The sequence below is a fragment of the Chinchilla lanigera genome, unplaced genomic scaffold (genome assembly GCF_000276665.1).
Source record: "Chinchilla lanigera isolate Chin_1 unplaced genomic scaffold, ChiLan1.0 scaffold00010, whole genome shotgun sequence".
Taxonomy (NCBI): Eukaryota; Metazoa; Chordata; class Mammalia; order Rodentia; family Chinchillidae; genus Chinchilla; species Chinchilla lanigera.
In genome coordinates this window covers 31,971,051-31,982,606 of record NW_004955411.1, presented here as the reverse complement: position 1 = coordinate 31,982,606, position 11,556 = coordinate 31,971,051, and the positions used below count along the sequence as shown (strand labels likewise).

Here is an 11,556-nt window from a genome sequence, read left to right as displayed (position 1 = left end):
ACAATGACGGCCACAGAGAGTAAATGTATGGTTTCCGTTAGACTGGGTCAAATATTGAATGGATGTCTCCACTGAGGTCTCTTTGGGGTCAAAAGGCCCAAATAAAGAATGTTTATAAAGACAGACAGGAGGTTAAGAAAACTGCAGGGAAGAGACTCTGGTAAGGAGGATCTTGCCTTGGGCCTTATCTTTTTGGCCTCCCTACCAAATTGTCTGCAAATGTTTTGGATTATTGATATATTTTCAACCGTTTTTTCACTAAAACCATGCTCTACTGTCTATCAAGTTTCCATCCAATAGAGTCTCTTAGGTTATATCAAATGCTCCCAAGACTCCAAAGAGCTCATCTGCGACCGGTTGACAGGAGAATGAACTCACTGCAACGTGGTTCTTCTGGCTCCTTCTGGCCCGGGGCGCTGAGGAGGGAAGGGGAAAGTCCTCACAGTCATTCTGGCTCTGGTTTTAGAGGAATCTGGGCCCTTGCGGGCTGTGCTTCCTCCCAGGCCCAGCCCTCTCCTCCCTGCTTCGCTCAGCACTCACGAGAAGCTGCTCCACTGTTTCCGGGCACTTTTAACATCCCATGCACCAGCTCCATCATGACAAGCTGCTCGTCTGGGCTGCGTAACTGATCTCTGGAAGAACAGTTCTCGTTTTTGTTAGTGCTTTAGTTATAAAGATGTAAAAGTTTTTCCCAAGTTGATATTTACTGTAAGTTCTTTTTTGTGTGTGTCTTTTTGAGACAGGGTCTCCCTATACAATTCAGGCTGGCCTTGAGCTCACTTTGTAGGCAGGGCTGGCCTTGAACTCACTGTGACCCTCCTGCCTCAGCCTCCCAAATGCTGGGCTTAAGGGCGTGCACCTGGCCCAAATTCTTTTCTTCTTACGGAACACTTCTGCACTCTATTGGTTTTAGAAACATGTACTTTATATATATTATAGTAGAGATCCTGGACTTTGCACTTAGCAGCAGCTTAATAAATGTTAAAACTGATGGACTATACCACAAGAATCTTGGAGAGGGAACCCAAGGAATGAGTCAATTGACAAGGAAGCTAATTACAAGAACTGAACAGTACCATTGACCTTCAAGTGTACATAACCTTTAGAAATCATTTTAATTTGCATGATACATTTACCACTACTGTTTTAGAGAAACAGAAGCTAACTTTTCATTTTCAAAGGCTGATGAACAGTCATCCATGAGTCCTTGAAGTTGAAGAACGGGAAACTGTACTTGTTGTTCAAACCATCTGGCAACCGTGAGAAGCTTCTGGTCACAAAATGCGCGTCCGATAAACTGCAGGCCTACTGGCAGCCCTTGGGCTGAGAGGGCTGCCGGCACGCTCACGGCTGGTAACCCTGAGGAAAAGAGAGAAACCCATCCGCTGATTAACGCTCCATCCCGAGACATTCAGATCTAGTCTGTTTTTCAGTGCTAACAGGTAAAGGCAGAATATGTTTTTTTGTTTTGTTTTGAGACAAGGTCTCACTCTGTAGTTCAGGCTGGTCTTCGACTCACCAGGTAGCCTAGGCTAGCCTTGAACTTACAGCAGTCCTCCTGCCTCAGCCTCCTGAGTGCTGGAATTATAGGCATGCACCTTCATGCCTGGCTCCAGAATGAGGCTTTACAAAAACAACAGAAATATTACACTATATGTGTTTTGCACCGTGTTCTGTTTCCTTTGCAATGGACCTTAGAAATCACCGTTTCATACGTGTAAGATCTAAAGCTTTGGAACTGCTAAAAGAAAACAGAGGACACACTTGAAGCCATATCTATCGGCAAGAACTTCCTGCAGAGGACTCCGGTAGCACAGGGAATAACAGCAAGTATCAAAGAATGGGACCACATCAAACTGACAAGTTTCTGCACAGAAGGGAACAACTGACAGAACAAAGAGATGGTCCAGGGACAGAGTAAGAAAGTCTCTGCCGGATCCTCTTCCCACAGAGGACTAGTATCTAGGATATATAAAGAACTCAAAAAACTTAACACCAAAAAATTAAATAGCCCAACCAATAAATGGGCAAATGAACTGAACAGATACTACTCAAATAAAGCAAATGGCTAATTAATATATTTAAAAATGTTCAACATCTTTAGCCAGTAGGGAAATGCAAATCAAAACCACTCTGAGATTTCATGTTGCCCCAGTCAGAGCATTTATCTTTAAGAATACAAAAAACAGGGCTGGGCGTGATGGCGCACGCCTGTAATCCCAGCACTCGAGAGGCTGAGGCAGGAGGATCATTGTGAGTTCGAGACCAGCCTGGGCTACAAAGTGAGCTCAAGGCCAGCCTGAACTGCATAGTGAGACCCTGCCTCAAAAAAAAAAAAAAAAAAAAAAAAAAAAGAATACAAAAAATAAATGTTAAAGAGGATTTGGGGAAAAGGGGATTCTTCACACTGCTGGTGGGAATGTAAATTTGTATAGCCACTATGGACATCAGTATGGCATTTCCTCAAAACTCTAAAACTAGGTTTAGCTGGGGATAGAGCTTAGTGGCACAAGTGCTTGCCTGGCAAGTGCAAGGTCCTGAGTTTGACTCCTGATACCAAAGTAAATAAATAAAGAAATAAATTGATCAATCAAAGTAGGTTTGATCCAGCTATATCACACTCCTCGGCATACAGCCGAAGGAATTAAAGTCAGCATGTTACAGGGACATCTGCACACTCATGTTTGTGATAGAATTCATAAGAGCAAAGATGTAAAATCAGCCTAGGAGGCCATCAACAGATGAATGGATTAAGAAAACATGGTATATATTCACAATGGAGCATTATTTGGACACAGTGAAGAAGAAAAGTTTGTCATCTGAAGGAAAATGGATGGATCTGGGAATCACCATACTGAGTGAAATAAGCCAAGACTCAGAAAGACAATTATTTTATGTTCTTCCTACTCCGTGGAATCTAAAAAAGATAATGCAGAAGTCAAAGGGGGGCCATTATTAGACAGCAAGAGGGGAACAGGGAGGGAGGGAGTGTAAGGGAGGGGGATGGATGGGATCAAAATATCCGTTCAAACCCTTTTATAAAATTAACAGGCTCTAATAATAAAAGGAAATCACTTTTCAATTCAGAGACCTTTAGTCTTTTTTATAACTGTGTAGTGCTCCATCACCCTGTTTTACCACAATTTATTCAACTAGTTTTCTATGGTTGGACATTTAGGTTGTTTTCAATATTTAGTTATTTTATACAATGCTATAGTACATAATAGCTATACATGTACTTTTGCTACTCTTAAAAGTTTCTTAGATGTAGAGGGATTGCTTTATCAAAGGATAAATATGTATATAATTATAAATTCTCCAAAGATGTACCAGTTTGAAATCCCATCGGCAAAACAAGGGTTTCTTTTCCTACAGTCTTGCCAGCAGAATGTGTTTTGAGCTTTTGAATGTTTGTCAACCCATTAGTTAAGAAACTAGCTTAAGAGTGTTCGAATTCTAGTTTCTAAATGCATTAGCTCAGGGAACTTTTAATTCCAGGTTTGGGACAGAAAGCACAAGACTCTAGGACATCTTGCTATGTCACAAAACAAGTAAGTTTTCAAAAATTAAAATGAGAACAGAACTAAATGATATAAGCCACCTGAAGGGATTCCTACTGGCTATATTTGGGATAATGTGAGCATTGAAAACAATAATGACAGTAATTGCTTTTAATAGATCCAATTTTTAATCTAGGTGTGGCGGTGCACACCTATAATGCCAGCATGTGGGAGGCTGAGGCAGGAGGATTGCTCCAAGTTCAAGGCCAGACTGGGTTACATAGTGAGTTGAGCCTACCCTGAACTGCATAGTGAGATCCCATCTCAAAAAAAAAACAAAAAACAAAAACAAAAACACAAAGAAACAAACAAAATAGATCGAACTTTTTGGGAAAAAAAAAAAAAAGCTCTTATTTAGAGAAGGGTGTTCGCTAATAAATGTAAAGGAATGTTGAAATTAGAGAAGTCTACATTTTATAATACTCTAGGTAAGGATCATCAGTGGATGCTAAAACTGATCTCCAGATTATCAGGGCATAAAATACTCATATAGTTGCAGCATCACTCCACAAGTTACTTATAAATGATAAAAGAAAAGTGTGCTTTTAAAGAAAAATGTGAAAAAAAAATTGGCAGTTACTTCTTCAACCAAGTGATTAATTTAGCTTTCAAAAAGCTATTTACTGTTTCCTGGAATGAAATGTATGTAGTATATCTGCCAAAAATGTTTATCTGAACCCAAGTATGAGGAAATAATTGCACAAATCCAGCCTGTGGATGGGATATCCTACAGAACAACTGGATGGAACTCTTTCAAAAAAAGCGTTAGGAGAAAAAAATTTAGAAGGTTGGAGATTTCTCATTAGAAACTAAGCAGGACAGAAGAAAGTAGCACAGCTTTTGGAAGTGCCACAGACAATAACTGTTAAACCCATAATACTGTTAGACCAGAACGCGATACCTGGCAAAAACAAAACCAAACACTTAACAGCAACAAAAACGGTTACAAAAAAAAAGCAATCAAGACATTTTCAGAAGGCGAGAGAAGAGAATTTGCGGCCATCAGGTTGACCTGAAAAAAAATAACTACAGGAAATTCTATTTCCACGAAAGAAAAAAGAATGGATCTGGTACTTCCAGAAGGAAGAATAAACAGAGAAAGCAAAAGTATTCTTTTTTCTGAGTTTTTTACAATATGTTTGATGACTGAAGCAAAATTGTAACATAGCCTGATGTGGCCCTACAAAATCACAGGACACATGGGGTGATTGTCTTAGATTTTAAAAAGGTATTAACAAGTAATATGTGGAGACAAAACAGCTTATCAAAGGTGCTTTTAGAAGAGTGGAAAAATTTGAATATGGTAGTCACCTCATTTCGAATTAATAATGAAGAAACATATCTTCGTGACTAATGCTACATTACTGAGGCATAAAATGTCACGGCTCTGACACTTCCAGCTGACTGAGCTAGAAACAAGGCGGTGTGTGTCTGCAGAGACGGGGCGGGCGTCGGGTAGAAAATGGAGCAGTGTTAACAAGGACAAACCTGGGTGAGAAGTCCATCAGTATTCACTACGCTATTTCAGTGTTTCTGGTATAAACTTTTTTCGTTTTGTTTTTTGAGACAGGGTGTTACTATGTAGTTTAGGCTGGTCTTAAACTCACTAGATAGCCAGGCTGGCCTCAAACTCATAGCAATCCTCCTGCCTCAGTCCCTCCAAGTGCTGGGGTTACAGGCATGCACCACCACGTCCAGGTAAACATTCTTGAAATACATTTAAAAGTATTATTACCTATACTGGTTCAGAATATACGTGTGTATGTGCAGGTACACACATGTACATGCGTTTATACACACACACACACTCCTTACTATTCTAGAAAGATAGGTTATGGCTTTTAGGGAAACATCCAGCTAGAACCTAAACCGAGGGCCAGGGTAGCTGCCTAAGAATTTTTAGAAAGCCAGAACATCCTTTGGTGATCCTCACCTGCCATATTGACCGCCTGGGTGAAAATATCATCTTGGGCACTTCGTGTTCTGTTATCTTCTTTGATAAACTCCAAGAACGGTACTGCCTCACTCAAGGTGGTGGGGGTTAGCAAGATATCCACTCCAGAGTTAAAAACATTCACAAAATCATTTGCAATGAGCCGCCTCACTTTCTGGGCTTTGATGAAATAATTTTCATAGTTTCTGTGGGAAAAAAAAAGATATTTTGAGATCTTTTTCTATTTGGCTTCCAGTTAATTTGCTTACAGTAGGCATATAAAAGAATCACTAGCTTCTCAGTTTTTATGACACGCACTATAAAGATTCTTTCTTTTGCAATGGTAGGGATTGAAGTCAGAGCCTTGTACATACTAGGTAGGGAGTCAGTCACTGAGCTAAATCCCCAACTCTTTTTATTTTGAGACAGGTTCTTAATAAGTTGCCCAGCCTCCAGAGCAGCTGGGGCTACAAGTGTGTACCACTATGCTCAGAACAAGAGTCCTAATAACATATAAAAGCCAGGTGTGATGACACACACCTGTAATCCTAGCACTCAAGAGGCTGAGGCAGGATGATCACCCTCAGTTCAAGGCCAGCCTGGGCTACATAAGTGAGTTTAAGGCCAGCCTAAACTACATAGTGAGACCCTGTCTCAAAAACCACACCACACCACACCACACCACACCACATAACACACCACACCACACCACACCATACCACTCCAAATCATATAAAGATGAATTGTGTTCAACTAGGCTGTCATTTTGAAAGTCTGTATATCTGGCATTTAATCAATCAAAATTCACTAATAGGTACAGTTCAACACATATAATCACAAAATATGAATACTTCCAGGGACATCACTAAACCAGGACATTCATTTTTGGGTGAGAAAAATCAGCTGCACAGCAATTAAATAACTTTCTGCAAGTTATAAAAACAGGCAGTAGAACAGAAAAGAACATAGGCCTCTAGAGGCTCATCTAATCGTCTATCCTTTTATCTGCAGTGTAATGACAACTAAATTACTGTAAGGATTCTGAGGTTTTACAAAATTCTCACATTGCTGGCTTAGACGCTAAGAAATACTCCACGAGCGGAAACTGGGAAAAGCACACAGCGTCTGCAGGTTTGTGTCTTACGGCTAGCACAGCCCAGGGATGGAGATAGGAAATGAGAGAAGGGATGCTTACGTCACCAAACAGCTGAAGAAAACATAGCTATAAGAATGAACACCGGTCAGTGATGCAAGGAAAAGGAAGAAATAAACGTTTCCACTTTTCTGAAGCTGGTTAAACAGGGCTGACGAAAGAGCTATTTTTTTTTTTTTTTTTTTCTTTTTGAGACAGGGTCTCACTGTGCAGTTCAGGTTGGCCTTGAGCTCACTTTGTAGCACAGGCTGGTCTTGAACTTGCCACGATCCTCCGGCCTCAGCCTCCGAAGTGCTGTATTACAGGTGTGTGCCACCTCGCCCGGCCTTAGAACTAACTATTCTAAACCTGTGTCCTCAGCTGTGGAAATGTGTATAACTCAGTTGCACTGAGGACTAAATAAAATGAGATAAAAGCTCTGACACCTTTTTCCCTAAGCAGAGTGCTATGTGGATGCCTGATATCCTCTCTACCACGGACTGCACAGTCTACTGAGACACCAATGCTGGCCTCACTATACGGTATACAGCACAAATGAGAGTTGATAGTTTCATTATTATATTTGGGCTGGAGGGTTAGTTCAGTGGTATAGCACTTGCCTAGCACGTGCAAGGCCCTGGGTTCAAACCTCACTCACACACACACACACACACACACACACACACACACGATTGTATTAATAGCATTCCCTAAACCTAAATTTTATAAAATTAATGCTTTCTATTTAATTTTTCCTACTTTAAATATGGTTCAAGAGTACAACGTCTGCTTCCACATACACTGAAGCAACAGAGATAAGACTTATCCTGCCTTCTTAACCAGAACACTAGATAAAATACATGCAACAGTCATTTTCAGACGTTAAACAAAGGCCTTCAGGAGAGTCCTGAGAGAGGCAAACAAACTAATCCTGTCATCTCCCCAGTTTAATGCCTAGAGGTCATTCTCATGGCGGAGTTGAAAAAGAGAACCTACTCAGCGCTCGTGCAGGGGGTGTGGGTCTCAGCAAGTTAAAGCAACAGGAACCTACAGTTCAGGGAGAAAAAGAGCTGGAGTTTCTAGAGGTCTGAAAGAACAGAGCAGCAAACAGTTGGAGAGATGTGCAGAGATCCCCTAGTCCTTGGCTGAGTACTGATCCATACCTGGATAAGAAGAAAGCCGCAGGGTGGGGACAGAATCCCCCTGAAAACAAGAGGCCGAACAATTCTTACAGCCCACACAGGGCGAAAAGTGAAAAGGCCTCGTAATAGATGGAGCCTCTGGGAGCATCTCTGCGGTGCTGTCTTAGACGTAAATTAGCATAAAGCCAAGGCTTCTTTGAGCCACTGAGACAGCTTAAGAGAAAGCCCTAAAAGGAGCCCATATATTCCAAGGAACTTTCTCACCGCTGGGCCACAGTACCTGATAGCACAGAGTAAAGCACAGCCTTACTCTGGTTCACATTTCAGTCCATGGTCTCCAAAATGAACAGCAGGGCAGAGGCACATGGCAGTGGGAGAAGCTTCTCATGTCATGGTGGCTAGGAAAGCGGAGCAAGGAAGGAGCCGGGAAGGGAGATTCTCCCAGCTCAGGCCCCAGGGAGCCGCCTCTCCAACCAGGCCCACCTCCGAGGGGAAGCCAGCTGTACGGCCTGCACATGCAGTCACCTTGCAAAAGCCCTGCCCTTGGGGGACATCTACATGCAGACCTTCACATCACTGCACCCTAGAACAAAGTCTAACACTGTGTATAAACAGATTCAGACAGCAATACTGGAACTAGCCTGGATTACACAGCGAGACCCTGTATCTCAAAAAAAAAAAAAAAGAACATATATCTATGTTGTTCAAGCTGACCCTGACTTTGCGATCCTCTTGCCTCAGCCTCCTAAATGCTAGGATTATAAGTATGTGCTACAGTGCCCAGCTAAATGTAATACCTTTAGCTTAATAAATAAAGTCTTTGCTTAGAGAATTTCTTAACAGTACTTCATCTTTCCTGCTCCTGAGTGATTACAAGCATCTGTTCAAATGCAGAAGAGGCTTTTAATATGGGTAACATCAGACTGTATTTTTTGAAAAAGTAACCCTAGTTGTTGGTCAAGAGACGATGAACGGCAGGTACGTATGTGTTCTGGCCTTGCATGCACGGAGAAAAACTTTAGGAAGCAATTCATCTACAATGACCACTTGCCTTTTTAAAACTAATTATTATTTAAGTAGTTGTGCGGTTCTGGGGATTGAACACTTGGCTTTTTACTGAGCTATATCCCCACATCCCCAGGTCCTTTTTAAATTTTGATATAAAGTCTCAGTCGCTAACATGCCCAGATTGGGCTTGAACTTTGATCTTCCTGCCTCAGCCTCTCAGAGTGTTGCTGGATTTATGGGCATGTGCCAACAGGCCAGGCCACTGTTGGTTTTTTACACTTCTCATGTTCTTTTAGACTCAGTAGTGGGGAAGAGGAATCTTACTCACAGGATCTTGAATAAACCTGAAGACAATTTAAGTATGTAGAGGTGTCAGTAATTTGCAATTTTTGTTTGTTTGTTTTGTTTGAGTAGGGCTGCACTATGTATCCTCCAGGCTGGCCTTCAACTCACAATGTAGCCCAGGTGATCCCGTGGTGATACTCCTGCCCCAGCCTCCTGAGAACTGGGGTTACAGACATGTGTCACCAGACATGAATAGTTGGAATTCTTTCTTAAAGCAAAATATATAGGGCTGGGATATAGCTCAGTGGCTCAAGCACCTGCCTGTCAAGCACAAGGTCCTGAGTTTGATTCCCGGTACCAAACAAACAAAATACACACAATGCAGAAGAAAACTCAGTTGATTCACTAAATTTTTCAAGAGACAATATAATTCCCTGCTTAAGGCTCTAACAGCAATAAGCCAATGTGGCAATAACAGCCACATTACAGTTAATGAGGCTAAAATTTGTCAGGCTTCCTACTTAGTTTATACTGACATTTATAGCTACAAAATCATTTTCTTTTAAAAGTTTGATTGCCTAGGAAGCAAAAGTGTCATAAGTAGGACTTTTCTAATTCGAATCGGAAGGATTTTACAGTAACTATCTTGACTGGTAAGATTGGATAGATGTGAAATTTCGAGAACAGAGGAAAATTTTAAATTAATTGTCTTACTCTTTTAGTAAGAAAAAGTTTCCGGAAAGAATTCTTCCTCTGACCACATCATTGAACCCTTCCCGCCTGGTAGCAGCATACATGGCTTCAGTAGACACACTGACGTCACATCTATGACCTGAAAACAAAAAAGAGATACACTACTTCAAAAGGAAGTAAAGTTTTGGCTGGAAACAGCCTAGATGTACACTTGGGTGACCGATGTTAAAATTCAGGGAACTTACTCGTACTAGTTTGCCTTGTCTGTCTGCCCTGTTACTCAGTGACCATGGGGAGAACAGACAGTAACCAAGAAAAACTTTATTTATTCACCCCTCATCATCTCTCCAGCCATCCAGACATTTACTGAGCTCCTACCATGTGCTCGGGCACAACGCTGGATGGGCTGATTACACAGACAAGATGTCATCCCTGTAAAGTATTTACAGTCCAGAGAAATGAATGGGAAATACAGAGAGATTTAGGATGAATAGCATAATACAAAGCTAACACGACAAAGGTAAAAGAATTCACTTATTTAATTTTCTCAATCATAAACATTATTTCAGGCAAACATTTTTTATCACTAATGACTGAACCTTTCAAATGTCTCAGATACAATTATATTAAAAACACGACAAACAGAAAACCCAGCCATCTTACCATATTCTAGCCCATCAAATCTTGCCATATTTGATGCCACTTCTGATGTGCACAATACATGGTAGCAGACAATTGAGTAAGAGGTGTGAGGTAGGGACACTTCAATCACTTTGGCTCCTGCAGACTCAAAGAGGTCAGCAGCTTTGGACCAGAGAGATCGTATTTCACTGGATAATTCAGGTACAAGATATTCCTTATAGGTAAAAATCAAGGTATAAAAGAAATTGGAACATCTATACAGTAGATAATTTCACAATTTGTACACAATGACTTTGGCAATATACCAGAAAAATGGTCACTACTGCTGGAAGGTTGCTAGAAAGAACGAACCAAGAATGTTTATGGCATGAATAAGCACAGTATTAGATATTAGCTGGATATAACAATTTAAACATTGGAGATCTGGATGGAGAATCTATCATTTAAATGTTCCTTACATAGTAGGTGTTCTGCTAGATGCTTTTCAAAGGTTCCCTCACTTCATGCCTTTGATAACCCCATTATGGAGCAGTATTATCATCCCTCGTTTTATGAGGGAACTATTGAGACTCGGGAAGATAAGTAACTCTTCTACTGTTCTAGAGCAAGTCAATAGAGGAGGTAGGATTCTGAACTAGTTCTGTTTCTAAAGCTTGTGATCCCTCTGTCTTTAAAAGAAGTCACTGATAATTACCGTATTGAAAGACTTTGAAGAAAGTAGCATTTCTCTATAGTAGTGATCTCATCTGCAAGTAAATGTTGTCTTATGTTTTTTGACCAAGGGACATTTGGTAATGTCCGAAGGAATTTCTGGTTGTGGTTGGTGGTAGAGGGTGCTACCGGCATCTAGAGATGGAGGCCACCGGGGATGTTGCTAAACATCTTACATGCACAGGACAGTCCCTCACAATGAAAAATTACCCAGCCCTGAGGTTAAGAAACTTCTTACTCTGAAGTGTAACTTATCTTCCAAAAAGATTTTCAGAAAGTTTTAAGCATTAATATATTGCTAGGTTGCTGGGCGTGGTGGCGCACACCTGTAATCCCAGCACTTGGGAGGCTGAGGCAGGAGGATTGTTGTGAGTTCGAGACCAGCCTGTGCTACAAAGTGAGCTCAAGGCCAGCCTGAACTGCATAGCAAGACCCTGTCCCAAAAAGATT

The 11,556-nt window shown here is 41.1% G+C and overlaps 1 protein-coding gene across 1 annotated transcript in view; it reads right to left on the bottom strand.

Moving 5' to 3' along the window:
• Window positions 1-1,084: 1,084 nt before the first annotated feature.
• Qrsl1 (glutaminyl-tRNA synthase (glutamine-hydrolyzing)-like 1) overlaps window positions 1,085-11,556 on the bottom strand; it is a 30,796-nt gene continuing 20,324 nt past the window's right edge. Inside the window, exons 8-11 of the mRNA XM_005377831.2 lie at window positions 10,417-10,609; window positions 9,775-9,892; window positions 5,494-5,699; window positions 1,085-1,359 (exon numbers count right to left, since the gene is read on the bottom strand). Of these exons, the coding sequence (XP_005377888.1) occupies window positions 1,139-1,359; window positions 5,494-5,699; window positions 9,775-9,892; window positions 10,417-10,609 (738 nt within the window). The 3' untranslated portion in view covers window positions 1,085-1,138. The remainder of the gene's footprint in view (window positions 1,360-5,493; window positions 5,700-9,774; window positions 9,893-10,416; window positions 10,610-11,556) is intronic.